Source organism: Gopherus evgoodei, chromosome 17 (genome assembly GCF_007399415.2).
Source record: "Gopherus evgoodei ecotype Sinaloan lineage chromosome 17, rGopEvg1_v1.p, whole genome shotgun sequence".
In the NCBI taxonomy this organism is placed as follows: domain Eukaryota; kingdom Metazoa; phylum Chordata; order Testudines; family Testudinidae; genus Gopherus; species Gopherus evgoodei.
In genome coordinates this window covers 446,939-466,933 of record NC_044338.1, presented here as the reverse complement: position 1 = coordinate 466,933, position 19,995 = coordinate 446,939, and the positions used below count along the sequence as shown (strand labels likewise).

Below are 19,995 nucleotides of genomic sequence, written 5' to 3'. Positions count from 1 at the left end.
AGGTCCTGCAGCTGTAATGTAAGCAGCAGAATGAGTGATCCAGCATTGGCCTGTTGAGAGAGCCCCTCTTCCTACAGCTTTCAGATTGGTAGCCCTGTTAGTCTGTATCAACAAAAACAACAAAGAGTCCTTATGGCACCTTAGGGTACTGGTAGTGATCGATTTATCAGGGATCGTATAGCGTGTCTCATCTAGACACGATATATTGATCCCTGAACGCGCTCCCCATCAACTCCAGAACTCCACCAGAGCCAGTGGCGGTACTGGAGTCGATGAGGGAGCCGCGGCCCTCGATCCCGCACCGTGAGGACAGGAGGTAACTTGGAATAAGATACATTGACTTCAGCTACAGTATTCCCGTTACATCTTACTTTGACCTCCCCCAGTGTAGACCAGGCCGTAGTCTCTAAGGTGCCACAAGGTGGTCTCTCCCTACAGTGACTCTGATTTGACTGACCATTTCTCTGTCATTAGGAGAGCTTCTACCTTTCCAATACTTTTTGGAGTAACTCTGGAAACTTTGAATTGTTTTTTCCCCTCTTGATCTTGAATATGTCAAGCTAATTGTTTCTAGTATGTTTCTCCTTATGATGCAACTTTCCTCTCAAGAGCTGGTAACCTCTCTGCACTATCTTTAGCTTTTCTTAATTAGAGAAGGTTGAGTGTTCCTGAACTGAGTTGTGATTTCCCACAGTACAGATGACTGTCATTGCTATTTGGATAGCTCTATTAAAATGCTATTAGTGAACTCTGTTCTGTCCAAGACACAAAGGAAGACTTATGGTCAGGCCAGTATACCATCTCATCCTCTATCCTGTCTCTGATAGTGGTTGCAACCAGATGCTTCAGCAGAAGTGTAAGAAAAAGAATCCATGTACTGGACTAAAAAAAAATAAACTGCTTATAAGGACAGTTTCTTTTTTACCCACTATCAAAGGTTGGCTTATACCTGAAGTATGAGGGCTTACAAGCCTTGTCTTTTTAATCTTGTAAGTGTAGATATTCCTCATTAGCCCAGATCCTCAGAAGGCAGTGGGAGTTAGGTGCTTAAGTATCTTTGAGGATCTGGGCCATTATCCATATAAATAACTAATCTGTTTTAGAATCCAGCTAAGGTCTTGGCTTCTGTCTCGTGGCAATGAATTCAGCAGACTACTTATACTTTTCCGTCTTTTTTAAAATCCTGCCTTTCAGTTTAATTGAATGGCCCTTCTTTTTGTATCATTAGAGAGGAGAAATGGAGCACCCAGTTTACCTTCTTCAGTCCATTAATTGTTTTGTATATCCTAGTCAGACCTGTTCTTATTTGTTTGCTCTATAAACCAAACAAGCAATCTTTTCAATCTCTCATCATGTGGAACTTTCCCTGGTCCCTCTAGCTTTTGCTGCCCATCAGTACCACCTGTTTTCTGTGACATCCTTTTTGAGATAGAGTGACTGGGACCAAACATAGCATTTTTCCATCCCATTCCTTATACATCCTAAAATGTTGAGTACTCTTTTGACTGCTGTTATATGTTTTCGATCCACTATAATGCTCACATCTCTTCCTTGAGTAGTTACAAGTACCTTAGAAGCTAGTAATATGTGACTGAATTGTTCAAATTATTTCTTTCAATATACATTACTTTGCATTTTCAACACTAAATTCAATCTGTCACTGTCCTGCCTATTCAATTATCTTTAAGTTCCTCTGATGGTCCTTGCAGTCATTTTTAGTTTTGATTAAGCTTAATTTGTGTCACTGCAAATTTTTGCCTCCTCACCACTTCCTCCCCCCCCCCCATATCTGGATAACAAATATGTGCAACACTTGTCTTGCTAAGGAATGTTGGGATACTCTGGTGTCAACTCTTTGCCATGTTTAAAACTGGCCATTTACTCTACTTTGTTTTTTATCACTTAGCCAGTTTCTAATTTATCACAGTACTTTACCTCATGCCTCATACTAAGTTCCTTAATAAATGTCATGAGCAGCTTTATCCAAGATTTTTTTGGAAGGCCGGATAATCAGTTTTTCTTTACACTATTTTGTTGACATGGTCACGGAACATTATTTGGTTTGAAAGACAAGTTTTTCTCTTACATAAGCTGCACTGGCTTATCCCTATTTATGTGAATCTATATGTTTCATAGTTCTGCTTAGTTATTTCAGTCAATTTACCTTGTACTGAAGTGAAGCTCATCTGTCTGATCGTCCCACCATTATCCCAGTAGGTATTTTAGAGATAAGTACAACATTTACTTCCCTCCACTCCTCTGATGTAATAACTGATTTTAAAGAGATTGCACTGCTAATAAAAATATTCAATCAGTTTAATTCTTAACATTTTCCTGACCTCTTGGGTATGTACCATCTGGGTCTAGTTCCTTGTGCTTTAATTGATCAGTTTGTTTCAGTACCTTTTTTTTTATTATTTATTTATTTATTTTTGACAGCACTTCTCTATTACCTGAAAAGAGTAGGTTGGAACAGATAGCTCCTCAGCATCCTTTGTAGTGAGGCGTAATGCCAAGAAATCACTTTACTTCTCTACAATGTCGTCTTCTCCTTAATTGTTCCCTTCTCTCCCTGACAAAACAGCAGATCAACAGACTCTCAAAAGCTTTCTGCTAGAGCTATAAAATAATTTCTTGTTGATCTTTCTTATGTCTTTGACTATTAGCTCTTCAAATTTCCTTTTACCACTTCAGATTTCCTCTCTACTTTTACCTGCCATAGTGTACTCCTTTCTGTTGGTTTCACTGAGGTTGGATTTCTGTTTAGTAAAGAATACTCATTTGGCATGAAAAACCTCTTGAACCTTGCTATTCAATCATGGCATGGTGGGGCATGAAAAACCTCTTGAACCTTGCTATTCAATCATGGCATGGTGGGTTTCTTCATTCCTGATTCCTTTTTGAGAGGCGGGGAATGTATGCTCTTTGACTGTTATGGTTGATCAATCTAAGGATTTTAGCTTAGTTTATTTTGACCTTTTGAATCTTTTTGACTAGTGTCATCACTTTTTAGAAACCCTTTTGGAGTTTTGTCACTGTGCTAATTTTTGGTACAATGCCTCCCCAAGGATGTTACACTTAATAGTGACCGCACTATAATTACTTAGTGGCTAAACTGTGGTTACAACTTGGGTTAACTCCTGCATGCAATTTAAGACTTAGTCAAGGATAGTCTGTTATGTTCCAGGAATCAAACTTTTTAAGGTAATAAGAAATTGCTTCTCTATATGGGTAGCTGGAATCATACACTATTCCTACTTTATTGGATTTGGTTGCCTCTTTGGTGTCCTTCAACACTGTGCACTCAATATTCTTTTCCTGATCCCGAGGCTGGTGATATTACCCTGCTAGTCTATTTATGACTTTTGATTTTTATACATTATATTTTTTACTGTACAGGTCTTTTCTAGTCAGATTACTAGATTCTTTGGAATATTTTAGGTGTAAAGCTGTTCTTCCACCTTTTGACCTAATCTGGCTTCCTGTATAGTTTATACTCAGGTATTATTGTCCCAGGTCATAATTAAGGGTGGTGGGCTTTTGTTTTGTGATCATCTCATCGTATTTCAGTAATGCTTATTCTGTCAAGCTCCTGTTCCGTTACCAGGCAATTCTAGTTCATCTATCTTTGTTTTGAAGCATCTTTAATTCCTATATAGATATCTGTAGTTTCTATTTTTGACCATATCCCTATTTGTATTTAACTCCTAATTTGGTGTTTTATTATATTCTGGAAAATATTTCTGTGACCTTAATCTGTCCATGCTTCAGGTCAGCTGTCATTTCTGTTTTCTTTTACTGAATGCAGAGTTACCTTTATATTAGTCCCTACCCAAAAGATCTTATAATCTGAATAGAAAGACCACTCAGGCTAGAGAGAGAGTGCATTGGGAGACCCAGAGGATGGTCTGAATTTAGAGCACACCCCTTTTGCTTTAAGCACCTAATGTATAGGTGACTGTGCTTTTACTGAAGCGAGCTGGTATTGGTGGGCATCCTGGAGGAGGAATAGGAATGAAGAGTGAGTGGGCAAGGGAGAGAATTCCAGGTGTAGTCAGCAGTTCTGTGGAAATCGTGACCACAGCAGGAAACCTCAGACCCCCTTGAGATTTCCCTTGATTACTGGTCTCTTTATGCTTTTTGCAGGTTATTCTATTCTTTGATCTAGATCCCTTAAGTGTTGTTCTCACCAACCTGAACACCATTGGGGAGCTGGCAAATATTGAGTTGAATATTTATTAGTGTAGAGGGAACAGAAGAACTAATAAGGAGGCTGTGAAGTCTAGGGGATAGAGCACTGGACTGGGGCTCAAAAGACCTGGGTTCTAGTCTTAACTTAGCTACCAGACTGCTGGGTGACCTTGGGCAAGTCTCTTTAATCTTACCCTGCCTCAGTTTCCCCATCTGTAAAATGAGGATGAAGATACTGGCTGACCTCTTTTGTAAAGCTCTTTGAGATCTACTGATGAAAAGTGCTATATGAGAGCTTATTCTGATTATTTTGTTTGTTAGTTATTGTGATACTTGCTCATGACCTATGAAGAGAGGGACTATGGGGGAGGAATTGGGAAACCAGCTCTCTTTGAGGCTTGTTCACTTACTATGCTTTTATTACCACATTTATCAGATCTTACAACCCAATTAGAGTTGAGCCTGATCAGTTTTTCCATAGGAGACCTCCAAGGAAACTAGAGGTTACAACAGGAAGTGGTGTTTATGATCGTAATGGTCAGTCTTCCTTCAGCACTGAAACAGTGCTCTAGCAGTGGCACATGGTGTGCTGTACTGGAGTAGCTGTCTACTGGATGAGACAAAACTAAGGTCCTTGCTGCTTTATTAGAAAGCCTGTGAAATGTCTTGCAAGGATAAGGGGCTGGAGTGTATTTAGATAATTACACTGTCTCTCTAAATACCTCTCCCCAGTAGAGCCTGCTATACCTCAGACCTTTATTTGCTTCTTGGCAAACTACTGTCTAGTGTTACTGTACACTGTTAAACAGCTGTTGGAATTCAGTGGTGGATGAAGTACTCTGAGAAGATAGCCCTTATGCTTATACAAAGATTGCTATTAGGCTATTTCACTTACATTTATGGGTTTGGTGTAAGGCCATTTTTTGAGTTACCTAATCGATGGAAGGCAGCAAGCACTGGGAAGGACACTGTGGTAGGTTAGAAGGAAACTGGTATATCACGCAGATTAACCCAAGCTAGCAGAGTTCTGGAGGCAGCCAGGAACAAGTGTTGCTATGTCTGCGATATGAAATGTTTGTGTGTTCTAAGTGGTGCAAATTACAAGGGCTGCAGTTCATTTCCTGTTTTGTGTTCTCTTGCAGTCGTGTCATTCTGCCTGTGTCTGTGGAGGAGGTAAGTCCTTTTCCTGCCGCTTCCTTTTTGGGCCTTTTATTTAAACAAAACAGTGTTTAAGCTTATGATTGACCAGCCAACAAAAGTCAGGAAATGCAAGAAAGAAATGCATCCACCTTCAGGATTATCATGAAACAGTATGATCCAATGATTAAGACTGAGGGCTGGGTGTCAGGTTTGTGTACCAAGCTCTTCTGCTGACTCAGTCTGTGATTTTTAGGCAAATAAGTTAACTTATCTACACCTGGGTTTTCCCATCTTATCTAAAATGAAGCTAATGATATTGTCCCTCCTCCTGTAAAGTGCTTTCAGATCCATGAATTACAACTCCTAGAGAAGTTAATGATAGACTTAGATTTGCCAGATTGTTCCAAAGCACAGATTCCTCCTTTGTCTAATATAATCATTTTTCTTTTAAGATGAGGAAACTTTAATAAATCTCTGAGTTTCCTTTTAATCTGGATTTATCTACAGTAGAAAATTTAATTGTGTTAAAATGTGTTACCTAACAATGTTAAACATTCAGTGTAGATGCGGACTGTTGTGTTTAAAATTGTCAGTTTGTTATGGTCAATCTTGTTGTACACCATATGGTAGACAACCATGACCAACTGTTGCGATTTTTAAACCTAACAGTACAAAAAATGTTCAGTCAGGTTAGTTTAATTTGATTGAAAACACACTTACCATCTTTGTGGACACAGTGTAACACATTTCAGATTAAGGGCATGTCTACATGGGAAAATTTTTCTGGTTAAATCTACATAAGCTCATGGGTGAATTTAAACTAATAGGGGGGTTATACTGGTATAACTCCCTGGGTGGACATTTTTTATTCTGGACTAACAGTAGCTTGCTTGCTGGTTTACCTTATGTCGCTTTGGAAGGGGTTTAAGTTAACCCAATAAAAGTTTGGTTAAGTTAGTCTGAAATAATAGTGTATATCGGTTTAATTTCAAACCTTAGTTTGTACCAGTATAACTTTTCCTGTGTAGACAATCCCTAAGTTTTCCGCCTAGGGCAAATCTACACTACAAAATTAAGTTGAGTCAACATACAGCTGACACAGTAATTGAAGTGTTTTTACACATCCACACTATGCTCTTTGTGTCGGCAGTGTGTATCCTCACCAGGAGTGCTTGCACTGATTTAACTGCCAGTATGAGGCATTGTGAGATGGCTTCTGAAAGGCAGCAACAGTCAACTTAAGCAATGCAATGTCTACACTGACACTGCGTCAGCCTAACTACATCGATATAAGTGCTATGCCTCTCACTTAGGTGGGTGAGTTACATCAGTGGGACCTAAGTTTTAGTGTAGATGCTTACAGTTAGGTCAACATAAGCTACCTTATATTGACTTGACTTTGTAGTGTAGACCAGACGCTAGACTACAGCTTGCTGAGTTCAAACGATGTATTAAACTCTGTGTAAGTGTTAAAAGGATTTTCAATCATGTTAATCTGAATCAATTGAGTTAATTTAGGAAAAATCCAACCCCCTGAGAGATGTAGCTGCATCACCTAAGCTCCAGTGTAGACAGTGCTAGGTCAAAAGAAGATATTTAGGGAGGTGGATTAACTACAGCAATGAGAGATCCCCTCTCATTGCTGTAGTGAGTGTCTACATTGAAGTGACAGTGGCGCAGCTGTGTGTCTGTAGCGCTTTAAATGTAGACATACTCTTAACTGAAAAACACCTTTTTGCCCAGGTAGGCAAAGCCTCAGGCCTTGTCTAGTTTAGGATTTTAGGTGTGGTGATAGCATAAATGTGTGCTACTACATCTTAAATCCTAGTCTAGACAGGGTATCGGCATTTAACATCATGTTAGTAGACAAGCACTGAGTGGCAGCTCATGAGTCGCTCAGGTAAATCCTGAAGCCATGAACTGGCTCTCAGGTATACAGCAGCGTAGTAGTATGGCTCTATTCACACTGTGAAAAATGACCCTTTGCTGACAATGATTGTCTGAGTGGGTCCTTCTGTTTTTCATTGCCTTCGCCTGCCCTCACAGCTCGACAGTAATGTTGAAAATGACTTAATTGTAGCTGAGACAAATCCCTTCTCCAAGAACATGATTATGAACTTGTAGTATCTAGGAAGTAATAGTAGTATCCAGGCAGAACTTGTAGTATCTTGGTTTTGAAAATTCTTATCTAATTATTTTCAAATGTATTTCCTGGGCCAAACATGTACTTTGCTTTTTCTTGGAAGACTGCAAGTCTGCATAGGGAACTCCCTTTGGATGTAAACCATATTTCTAAACAAAATAGCTAGGTTACATTTAAAAAAAAGAAAAAAAAAAACAACCTAAAATTCCTAAAGCACTGCATCCATGTTATAGACCAATAGCAATGAAAATTTGAAGAAGTCCCCCTCTCATTTAATCTAACTCATAGAGTGAACACTGAATCTACACTTCATAGAACTTGCAGCTGAGCAGGTCTTTTCCAGATCTTGTAAAAATTACGTCCCACTTCTTGGCTTTGTTTATATTAAGTATTTAACAGGTGTAGGAGATGGAATTCTGAGAATAGGTGTTTATAATGGATATGCTGATCTGATTATTTCTTCACTGGCCATTAGACAGTTGTGGAGCACTAACTGTTTCTGCTCCCTGGACTTCTGTCTTCTGAGCAGGGGCGGCTCCAGGCACCAGCACGCCAAGCGCATGCCTGGGGCGGCAAGCCACAGGGGGCACGCTGCCGGTCGCCGCGAGGGCAGCAGGCAGGTTGCCTTCGGCGGCATGCCTGTGGAGGGTCCGCTGGTCCCACAGACCTCCTGCAGGCATGCTGACAAATCCGCGGGACCGGGGACCTCCTGCAGGCAAGCTGCCAAAGGCAGCCTGCATGGGGTGGCAAAATACCTAGAGCCGCCCCTGCTTCTGAGACTGCACCCCTCTTTTATTTTCCCTCCCTTCTTGTGTTCTCAGCACCACTTCTTTGTAGAGAATTTCTACCAGGGAATAAAATCTTTTCCAGAGACCTACCTTCACATTCACAAAGTGGCCAAGGAGTTGGAATGAAAATGACTCTAGCCCTAAAGCGTGTCAGTAGCAGATGCTTCACCAGGCCTGGGCCCCTCTCGGGATATATTTCTCTGTTGCTGCCTCACTAGAAACCTTTCATTTGAAATGTCCAGGTCCAGGGTTTACTTTACTTTCTAATGCCTTTTGATGAGAGAGCTGTGAGAACCATGCTCTTTGTACGTTTCCTTTCTCTGAATGAAACACTTACAGGTTTGGAGAGGCACGTGCTCTGAGTTTTGCTTGAATAACCAATGAAGAACTGGCTTACTGCTGCAGCCCCATCCATTTGGTCACCACTATAATAAATCCAACCTTTTTGGTGCTCTTGTGCTCCTTTCTGATCTTGACCATAACTCTCTGGGGCTAAATGTAGCACGTTCCTTTGAAAACATGGCTGGTAGTAAAAACAGAATTGTTGCCCTCTAGTAGCTTTTTTCTCCCCTCCAGGCTAAAGCAGCATGATGTTAGTCTCTTCTCCCTAAAGACCAGCCCAAGAGGGCACACATTTCACTTCCCTCCCCCATATGCACATTTTGGCCATGTGGTCAAATGGGGTGATGCTGAGTGTTTTCTGGTCCTGCAGTTGAGAGCTGATCACAGCAGGCGAAAGTATTTCAAGCAGTTTACAAAACAGACAAACAGACTTTTTTCTCTCAACTAATAAATGGTGAGCAGAATTGTCCTCTGTTCTCTTCCGGGGTGACATCTGTGCAAGGTAAAGCTGTTGAAGTCTTTGAAATCCTGCCTCTGTGAAAGGCAGTTGGCATGTGACTGCATCTAGAATTTTGCCTCAGCATTTGGTATCTTATTCCCAAACTGAAGAGCACTCAGAAAAGCAACAGCAGTAGTCAGGGGCAGAGAGAATGAGTTATAGGGGAGATGAAAAGAGTTAATTATGCAATATATTTTGAATCAGCAATGACTAGCAGGAGATACAATTCTGCAGGTATCCAAAACATGTAAACATCCAGATGGAAGGGGAGTCATTTAGGAGCATCCAAGGGGCTATAACTAGGAGCAAAGGAATTTAATCAATGAAAGGAAAATGTAGTCTGAATGTAAGGAAAGCCTTCCTGACAGTGAAGAGACTCCAGCCCTGGAATCGTCTGGGGGGAGCGAGATCATCCCAAAGATGATGGGCCAAAGCACTAGAATATGCTCTCTAGCACTTGCCCCCAGGAGACTGGACGGGATGGAACCTAACAGGCTTCTGCTTCTCTAAGTTCTCTGATACTGGGATCAGCTTCATCAGGGTAAAGTGAATCTGTTGCTGGTGTTTTATTCCTCCCCTTGCTGATTTATTCAGTGCATGAATGTTTAGAAATGTAGGTTGTGTATGTGTAGAAAGTAGAGACTCCAGGCAATGTAAAGACTTGTATCTTTTGGGCACCCTTTGTGTCTGAGAAGGTTGTCGTCTGAGCCTGAGGATGCCCTGCAGTCAACTCTTGAATGGACTTGTTGATTTGGAGTGAAGGAATCCAGAATTCCAAAGAATTCAGTTATAAATCTGTTTAGAAGCCTGTAATGTGAGGAGCAGAAGGGGTGCTCTCCCCATTGACTCCTTGCTGCCCTAAAGGAAAATAGGAAGTCTCAGACGATATGAAGTTGGTGAGTCTTTGGATTGCCCAGTTAAATGTTGGTTTGGGATAGACCTCCACTATCTTATTCCTTATGGGGGAGCCCCTTCACAATGAGTGGTGGCATTCTGACACAATTAGCAGGAACTGTTTCCTGTAATCTAGCCCAGCTGATAAGGCATGGGATCTGGGCCCATTTTATTCTTGTTGCTTACAAGAATTTGATGTTCAAAGCCACAGAAGAGTGAACATGATTACCATGCCTCTGAAAATCCCAGGTGAAGGAATGTACCCTGTGTTTCATGCCTGCCGAGGTCAGTGGACTACCCACTCCAGTCCTGGGGGAGAGGATGCTCGGTGGGCTGTTTGCAGCTCTTAGGGTTCAGTTTCCAGGCTGCAGGAAGTAGGGTATATTAACTACGACATCTTTATTGCTATTGTAGATTCACTTTTATACACAAAGCTCTTGACTAGACACACATGATACTGTTTATGGGTTTTGTGATTATGACAGTTCTGAAGCACAAATGGACTAATGAGATGAGAACTTAATTCCAACTTCAGTTTAATAGATGGAAATTTATCCTGGAACACCTGGCAGCTGGACACCCAGTGTGTTACACTGACACCGGCCCTCAGGAACCAGTTATGTGATGTTGAGACATTATGGCCTGGACTAGGAAAGAGAGAGTTTCTGTCAGTATGTGGTTCTGATGTGATACACTTGGGATATTGTGTTTCTCAGGGTACCTCATTATTAGGAAGATCGTGACAAACTGGAGGGAGTTGAGAGAGAACAACAAATGATCAGGGAGGCCAAGGGAATTATGGCTTCTGAGGAAAGAATAACTCCTGAATACCAAATAACTTGGCCAGGTGAACACTAAGGTGAGAATGTGACAACCTACAAATACTGAAGAGATAGATGTCCCAGTTGTGGTGAAGAACTTAGGATGATTCAAGGACTATAAGTATATGAATAAAGTGCGAGAATTTAGGCTGAATATCAGGAAAAGCTTTCAGATTGTGGATCTGTTGGACCATGAGCCTGCTGAATGTAGACTGGAAAAAAAATCTGGATTGTAGGAACAGTATTTCATTCTCAGGGAGCGGACAAGCTATCCTATCACATCTTTCTATGAATCCTTCCCCTTTGGGCACCTCAGACCAGCATCTGTCTAGCTGTTTGAGCTCTTTCCATTTCTGAGATTTGCAATATTGGGTGCACGGACTTGGCCAGCTGTGTGTGGGTGTCTGACCAGCTGCCGCTTTGAAAGCGTTATTATGGATTAGAGCTGTGTGGGTACAAGTTCTCTACCGCCTCCTTGTTCTTCTCACATGGGAAAGAGCTTGCCAAACACAAAGGATTCTTTTATTTCTGTATTGAGTTTTAAGCTGCTTCTAGGGAACAGCTTTTTTCCCCAAAGGGGTTGCTGTGTTGAATTCCTATCTCATCCATGAAATTCTGCTAATAGAGTGGACTCTGATCTCTGTGTGAGAGGCCTTACAACACAGACCCTGCGGTGAGGTAACTGTGGAAGTCAAGAGAGAGCTCTCAGGAGTTCCAAAAGCAAGCTTGTATGTCATGTCTACTCTTCCCAGCAGTTCTAGGATTCAGACTTTCAGAGGACACAGCCTGTCTTTCTATTAACATTACCCTTATTTAACAGACAAATTTATGTGGAAGTCCTTCCCTTGTGTGAATAGGACTAAAGGATCAGGAATATCAGGGAAGATTAAAGGATGAAGATGCCAGCCCAGTGGGCTGATCCTCTTAGGGCCTGAACTTTGACTTGTATACCTAAGGTGGAATGAATGAATGAGAGACTGTTACTAAAAGGGATTAGTTTGTACCTCCCAGAGACCCACTGCAGAGTGGACAAAGCCATTCTGTCTGCTCCTTTTTCTAGTGCTGCGGTCACTGAGTTGATGACACTTTCTCTTGCGAAGGAAATACAATATTCTTCTTCTCTGAAATAAAGTCCTGATTCATAACTCCACTGAGTTCTCTGTCGGAGAGAACTGTGTTCTGCTTGTATGGGTCAGCCATAGGAAACCACAAGGAATGCAGTGTGTGAAAAGACAGGAGATGGAGCATTTTGATATGCGATGAGACTCAGTTTGTTGGTGGCAGTGAGGGAGCTGCCCAGAATTACTTCAGAAGTAAAATGTTCGCACAACTCAATGCAACATTTTGTGCATATGCAGCAGTGCTCTGACTGAACTTTCCATTTGACTGAGTGGGGAGAGAAATCATTACAGAAATGTTTTTATTCTGGCACACTTCTATGCAGAGGCCTTCTAAAAAGTCAAATGATTCTGCTAAATGTACTGCTGAAAGGGATTGGGAAGTGAGCCTGAACCTGAGCAGATCCGCTCTGATATGCTCTCTGACTCATCCCCAGCTACCCAAGGGAAGGAGACCTAGACATACCCTTGGCTAGGGATGGCTCTAGCTATTTGTCTGCCCCAAGCGCGGCAGACAGGCAGCCTTTAGCGGCTTGCCTGCGGGAGGTCTCCGGTCCCACAGATTCGGCAGCCTGCTGTGGGAGGTCCACTGGTCCTGCGACTTCAGTGTACCCGCTGCCGAATCCACACGACTGTTGGACCTCCCACAGGCAAGCCGCGAAAGGCTGCCTGATTGCCACCCTCACAAGGACTAGCAGGGCGCCCCCCGCATCTTGCCTCCCCAGGCATGTGCTTGGAGCGCTGGTGCCTGGAGCCGCCGCTGCCCTTGGCACACCTTGGCCCTGTTCACTTGCTGGGAACAGATCTTTGCTGTTGTTTCCTAAATTTGTTCTTCTGTTAATACTCAATGGAAAAAGCCTGCAATACATACGGGCTGCATTTTATGTCAGATGCTGTGGTAACAGGACTTAGCAGGTATGGAAATACTTCTTTTCAAACAGCTGTTGTTGGACCTGGAAGTGAGAGTGCTACATTCTCACTACTAGTTTGGTTTTGTAGGCTTTTTGATCAGCACCCTGCTTATTTTGTGTGAGGGTATGTATACCCACAGCAGCACCGCTCTGGCGCTGCAGTGCCATGGTGTAGATGCTTCTTGCATTGACAGAAGGGATTTTTTCCCCTACACTTAGCTACTGCCTCTCAGAGGTAAATTAACTAAGTCAATAGAAGATACCTTCCGTTGACGTAGCTGTGTCTACACCAAGGGTTAAGTTGACCCAACTACAGTGTTCTACAGTAGACTAGGCCTTAGTTTAGGCATACAGAGCGAGGACTAATCCCTATTCCTTTTTCTTCAGAATTTAATTTTTCCTTACTTGCTACGCAGCACTCTGTCTAGGTGAGGGAAGAGGTGGGCAGGGTGGATCCCTCTGTTTCACTGCATTTAGATTTATTTTTTTAATGCGCACATCAGCTATGATGTTTTTTAGTCTACCTAGCATTTTGCTGACTACCTTTTGTTCTCTTTCAGATAGGCTGTCTACATTTACTGCCTTGGTCAACCGCTCCTCTGCTTCTGATACTTTCACCTCTCTCAACTGTCACTTTCCATCCACATCTTAAACATCGCTTTTCAGACTATATACTCTAATTTCCTAATCCTCAGACCTCTCCACTGGCTCCCAGATCCACTTCAGGGTCAAGTTTGGGAAATCCTTCATGGATTTGCTTCACCTGATCACATCTCTCTTGACAAGCCTGATCATTCCATCTTCTCCATTCCTGTATATAGTCATGCCACTGATGGTGAGAGAGCCTATCCCTTTATGGCTCCTGTCACCCAGAACATCCCCCCTCTTATGACTCCATCATATTTAACCTCTGTTCTACTTCCCTTATCCTTCTGAATTTCCTTTTGCTATTCTTTTTAAAGCATCTGGGAGACACTTTATATGAAAAGCTGTATAGTGTAAAGTAGTGTTGAATTTAGTTGCCAGTACTGATGGAGAAAGAGGGCTAAGGCTGTAAAATTGAGTGTCTGCAAGAGACTCAAAGATCTGGGCAGGAATGTTACTGGATGTTTAAGGCTCTGTGTCCTACATGATCGTGTAATGCCAAAGGCCAGGGGGAGGGTGTTGTGCAGAAAGAGCCTGCCTATAGAAAGTGTAATAAGGAATGGGCCCATGTAATTGGGGTAAATTCAACCATTTTGAATTATAACCTTCTAGCCAAAAGATGATGATATGTGTGGTGGGGAAGAGAACAAGGGCAATATGAATCATATGGTCATTTGGGAAGCTAAAACTTGTTCAGTTATGACTTTTAAACATGAGTGAGGCTTTCTTTGAAGTGAGTTTTGGGAAGGGACTTAAGCGGTCTGAAGGAGAAAATGTGGGTAGGAGTAAACTGAGCAGAGGAGGGGAGGAGCTAGGTTGTGGAGGACCTGGAAGGTGAGAGCAGGGAGCTTGGGTTAGGTTCAGGAGGCAAATAGAGATTCAGTGAAGGGATTTTAAGAGTGGTCTGAAAATGGCTATGATGCTGGCAGGAGAGAAGGTTTTTACAGCAAAGGTTTGGATACATTGGGAGAAGTGAGATGGGTGTCAGGAATGCCAGCGATATAGAGACTGCAATAGTGAAGCCACCCACCGATAGCTGTCTTTAATTGGTAAACACATAATGAAAATTCCTTTGTAGGATGCCTTGGGATCCTTCACAACAAAGTGCTGTATATATGTCAGAGCCTATTGGGAACTAGTGGAGTGTGTGTTATGCATGTCACCTGAACAGCAAACACATCTTATCTGGTTTTATACATAGTGAATAGAAATGAGGTGGGTTTGACTACTGCAGAGCTGTTGTCTTCCTGACATTTTGTAAATGGCAGACAAACACCCATTCATCTTCCACTTCTGGTTTCCTCTGTAAATTTCTCCACATATTGGGTTTCTTTAATTTGAGGCAAAGGTTGGAGGATAACATCACTGTTGTTGTATGCATTCTCCTTCTTGTACACTTGAGAGCGATCTGTTAAGTTCCTAAGGGAAGTCATGAGAGAAATTATGCTTAGATGGAAATGGATATAAAAGTGGTACCCATTCTCCAAATGCTTATATTTTGGTTGATATTTGGCATGGTTGTATGTTGGGAGTGGGACACACATCTCATTTATTTTGTCCCCAGCTTCTTCCAGTTGTTTATGTTGACACCATCTAAATTATGACTATTGCAATAATGTGTCTTTAACTCCTTCAGTATCAAGTGGGACAGCTGTATTCTGTGGCAGAAGCCAGTAAAAATGAAACTGGTGGAGGTGAAGGAGTGGAGGTTCTGATGAATGAACCCTACGAGAGAGATGGAGAACGTGGTCAGTACACACACAAGATCTACCACTTACAGAGGTATGTGGGATGGAGAAATGGCCTATTTTCAGCTGTGAGTGAGATCAAAGGGTAAGGGGAACTGTATAAATAGGATACAATTTAGAAAACTACTACACAGGTTAGGGATCATGCAGGTTTTCATAGATTCATAGCAACTGCTAGAGCTTGCTGTTGTAGTGAAAGAGAAGAACCTAGGAACTGATTCCTGGACTGGAACAGTTACTAGTGGGACTAAAACTCGCCCACCATCACAAGAGAAGTTCAGAGCTATCACTGGGCCTTGAGCTCTTGATTAGGGGAGTAACGCCAGAGGGAGAAAAAGAAAACAGGCAGTCATGTAGCATGAGTCAGGGGAGAGGAGGACTTGATGATGGAGCAACATATACCAGGGTATCAGCATGAGATTGACAAACACTTCAGAGGACCAAGGTGGTGGAAAGGAACAGAAGAAATGGGGCTAGAGGTGTCACTCTCAGGGCTGAAATCCAGACCAGTGAGGAATTGTGTGATGTGGTTCTTGTGTCAGAATGCTTCCAGACTGCATACAAGCATGCAGTATCCAGAGTGTGTGCTGTGCAGCCCTGGTTCACCGCTCTGACCCCATCAGCCTACCTATAACACAATAGCCTTACTCCTTGGTTACTTCTTTGCGGAAGTGACCCCAACATACTCCCAGTCCCAGATTTTCCCAAAACCTTGTGCTCTGCTATGATCAGCTGTCTCCCGGAGCATTCAGAGATATATTAAATTTGTTTGCTCCTTTAAAGAGCTGAAAAAACATTACAGCTTACTAATTTAACTGGGGATAAATACATCCTTCCATTCAAGCACAGCATGGAGTTGGTTTATTGTAAAAATAAAACAAGCATACCAACAAGCGGACTGTAGGTTAAATGATACCAAGTACTGCAGAAGAAATAAAGTTAGCTTTACAAACAAACAAAAGTAGAAATAAGCTTTCTAATGGCTAAGAACAACTTAGCAAGTTGCAGTCTTTGTTCAAAGTCCTTACCAATTTTCAGTTCCTTCAGCCCCTATGGTTGAAGGACCCATCTTTCTTAGCTTGCTACAGCTGTGATCTCAGTGTCTGTCCAGAGATGGATGCCAAGAGGGCTTCTCCTAAATACTTGTAGGTTCCTAAACTTACTGTTTTGTCCCCTGACTCAGGATGACCTCATGTTGTTTTTCCTTTCCTGTGGACTTCCGATCTCTTTGCTGATTTGTATGGAAATAAGGCATCCGTTGTTTTTGGTCACAGCTTGCTTAGTTTAATTGGAGAAAAGTAGACAACTACATTCCTTTCTGTCTGGGAGGGAACCTCTTAAGAATTCATATTTCCTCCTATCTTGTTAATAGATACATTTCACAATAATATTAATCACCAGTGTGTCATTAGCTTTGAGAAAAGACCTTACTTGATTTTTTTTTTAATATAGTAGTATTGTTTACAATCAGTAGATTCAATTACTTATTTGAGGTTCAGACACCCATCTTTGTAGCCCAGATAAAATTTCTCTTGTCTACTGGGGTGTAGATGCCATGCTGTCTTCTCCCCAGCTTGATAGCTTTGTTTACCTTATATGTAGATAGAATCATAAAATTGTAGGACTGGAAAGGACCTCGAGAGGTCATCTAGTCCAGTTCCCTGCACACATGGCAGGATAATTATTATCCCTGACAGGTGTTTGTCTGACTTGCTCTTAAAAGTCTCCAATGTGCTTAACCGCTCTGACAGGAATTTTTTCCATCCAAAACTGCCCTTTCTGCAGTTTAAGGCCATTGCTTCTTGTCCTATCCTCAGAGGTTAAGGAGAATAATTTTTCTCCTCTTCCTTGTAATAAGCTTTTATGTACTTGAAAACTATTCTCATGTCCCCAGTCTTCTCTTGTCCAGACTAAACAAACCAAATTTTTTCAGTCTTTCCTCATTTTTGTTGTTCTTCTCTGGACTTTCTCCAGTTTGTCCATATCTTTCTTGAAATGTGATGCCCAGAAGTGGACACAATACTCCAGCATGGGTGAAGAAGTGCTTCTCGTGTCTTGCTTACAACACTCCTGCTAATACATCCCAGAATGATGTTTGCTCTTTTTGCAACAGTGTTACCCTGTTGACTCATATTTAACTTGTGATTCCATCACCCCCAGATCTTTCCGCAGTACTCCATCCCAGGCAGTCATTTCCCATTTTGTGTGTGCAACTGATTGTTTCTTCCTAAGTGGAGTACTTTGCATTTGTCCTTATTGAATTTCAACCTATTTTCTTCAGACCATTTCTTCAGTTTATCCTGATCATTTTGAATTATAATCCTATCCTCCAAAGCACTTGCAGCCCCTCCCAGCTTGGTATTGTCCGCAAACTTTATAAGTGTACTCTCTAGATAGACCTTCGCTGTCTCTGCCTGACAAAATACACACATTTTTGTCTAGGGCATACTGAGCTTATGCATTGCTTGCCAAACATATTTTAAGAATATAATTCTAGGACATATTCGTAGCTTTTTGTACACACCATGTGCATACCTCACACAAGAATATTAAGTGAGTTATTAATTTTCCAGTGATATCACCTTTTTTCATTTACAGATTCACTACACCTCATACACGGTTGTCAGTCTGTCTGTCTGTCTGGCCTGAGAGCGTAGTGAACCGCAAATGGGCCTCTGTGTCACGTGCGGATAGGAAGAGGACTTTGAAATTAAATTACATAATGCTGTCTTTCTGTTCTTTTCAAAACAGGCAAAACAGTGATAAAACACTTTACTATCCTTAGTTGTCACAGGGATGTTTCCTTACAGAAAATGAGATTATGACTGAGATGTTGTGAGGCGAGGCATCCACAGGACTTTATTATGATGTGGGCCATACTCTGAAAGTTTGAGACTCTCAGGTGTAAAATCTTTTCCTGCCAGCAGCCTGTAGATCCTGCTGTGGCCAAAGTGTGGTGGACAAACTCAGACATTTTCTGCACCCTGGTAGATTGGAGTGTGGAATAGATGAAAATCTCAGCCAGTAGTTGAATAATAATATTCAGTAGCACTGGTTGTGCTGTGGATATTAGAGCAGACTAATAGCTGGGAAAGATGGTAAGAGCCAAGTGGTTTTGACAGTTCATTTTCAGGTTATATCAGAGCTCATCTCAAGTTGTACAGTCCAGGTGTTGCTAACGGACTCTCTTCCCATCATCAACATGGCTGCTGTCTTGGGAAATCCAGAACCCATAGTGGTTTTGATCATTAATTAAAACCCTGTTATCCAGCATTGTGTTGGTCAAGCTTGGGAAGAAAAATGTTTCCAAGTTGTCAGCCTGCTTTCAACATCAGGTGTGCCCTTGCTCCCCTGTACAAGGCAGGGAAGGGTTGACACCTAGCCCATATGCATTTATCCAGTGTCTGAGCAGGCTACTAACAGAACAATGAACAATCCTAGTGACGATAATTTTGAAAATGGAAACACAGGCAGTGCATGGGGGTCTGTATTTCAGGGTGGGTGCGTTGCATGTCTCAAGCAGTGTCTGAGTCAGTCAATTGAATATGGATATAAAAACTCTTTATCTTGCTTCTCTCCCCTTCTCCCCACAAACTGCAGCAAAGTGCCGTCATTTGTGAGAATGCTGGCCCCAGAAGGAGCCCTGAACATACATGAGAAAGCATGGAATGCCTATCCCTACTGCAGGACTGGTGAGTACTGAAGTTCTGGACCATGGGGATGATTTTTTTTATTTTTTTTTTAATCCCAAAGAGGGGCACTTAATTTGATTTGGCTGCTGCCTGCAGTCTGTAGTCCATAACCCCTTCCTATGGTTTGGGAAAATGAGAATTTAGAGCTAAGGGGGAGTTAAAAGAAATGTCCCTACCTCACAGTGGCAGTGCAGAGTTCCTGCTAATAAACAGAAAATCCTAGGTAGCCTGGGGTTGGTTAGGGGCAGGGTGTGAGAAGGGGCAGAAGTAAGAAATGGGTGTGATCCTAATACTGCAGGTTTGGAGAAATAGACTTGGTAGTGGGAGAACCACAGTATGACTAGAACTGTGAGAGGTCATTCAAGTGGCTTGGCAGCAAATGCATGACAGAGAAACTGTTATGTGCTCCAGTGCAATGGAAGTACTTTGGTGCAGATGTTTGAAGGAGATGGTGTAAGAGAGGAGCTGGGGAGGACATGGTTATCTTTTGCCTAGTGCAGTTTGAAAGAAACAGTGTCATCGTTGTCCCAGTGGTCCCTCCAATAGTAAGGGTAGATCAAAGGTGGTGAAGCTGGAACTGAAAGTACAGCTAGATACTGGTGTATTGCCACTAGAGCAGCATGTTTTATGGGTCTCCTTGCAAAAGCAATAAAGTGCAACTTTTAATACAATTCTCAGCCAGCGAATGTAGAGTCAATCTACTACTGAACTTCGGGATGGTGCCCTGGAATCTGCTTGAGGTGGATCGTGAAGATGACACAATCCCTTTTTACTCTTATGGGATAGAATATTTTAAATCCATGTAGAAAAAGTATTGCTGCAACATTATGGTTGAGAAATTTAATGGACAAATCATCTATTCTTCATTTATTGTTCCCACAGTAACTTGATCTTCTTGTGTTTATGTAAAATTTGGGGTTACTCTTTATTATTTTTTTTCTAAAGTATTGGGTTTACTAAAATGTTCTCCTTAGTGGAGACTTTGTGAATCACATTTTAGTGTCAAATTTTAGAGCCTTGTTCTAACTCAGTGGAAATCATTATTTTTATGATGGAAATACTG

At 41.8% G+C, this 19,995-nt stretch overlaps 1 protein-coding gene and 1 long non-coding RNA gene across 4 annotated transcripts in view; one reads left to right on the top strand and one right to left on the bottom strand.

Annotated features, from left to right (window-relative positions):
• The window catches only part of PITPNA (phosphatidylinositol transfer protein alpha), a 39,311-nt gene that overhangs the window by 891 nt on the left and 18,425 nt on the right, over positions 1–19,995 (top strand). For all 3 annotated transcript variants that reach the window (XR_003996903.1, XR_003996902.1, XM_030536393.1), the window contains exons 2-4: positions 5,334–5,364; positions 15,129–15,274; positions 18,841–18,932. Coding sequence is in view for 1 of the 3 variants with exons in the window: in XM_030536393.1 (XP_030392253.1) it covers positions 5,334–5,364; positions 15,129–15,274; positions 18,841–18,932 (269 nt within the window). In the remaining 2 variants the exon portion in view is untranslated. The remainder of the gene's footprint in view (positions 1–5,333; positions 5,365–15,128; positions 15,275–18,840; positions 18,933–19,995) is intronic.
• LOC115636382 lies at positions 2,663–3,414 on the bottom strand. Its single transcript, XR_003996904.1, has 2 exons — positions 2,852–3,414; positions 2,663–2,804 (listed from the first exon to the last, which is right to left on the bottom strand). It is a non-coding gene; the product is annotated as an uncharacterized LOC115636382 (long non-coding RNA).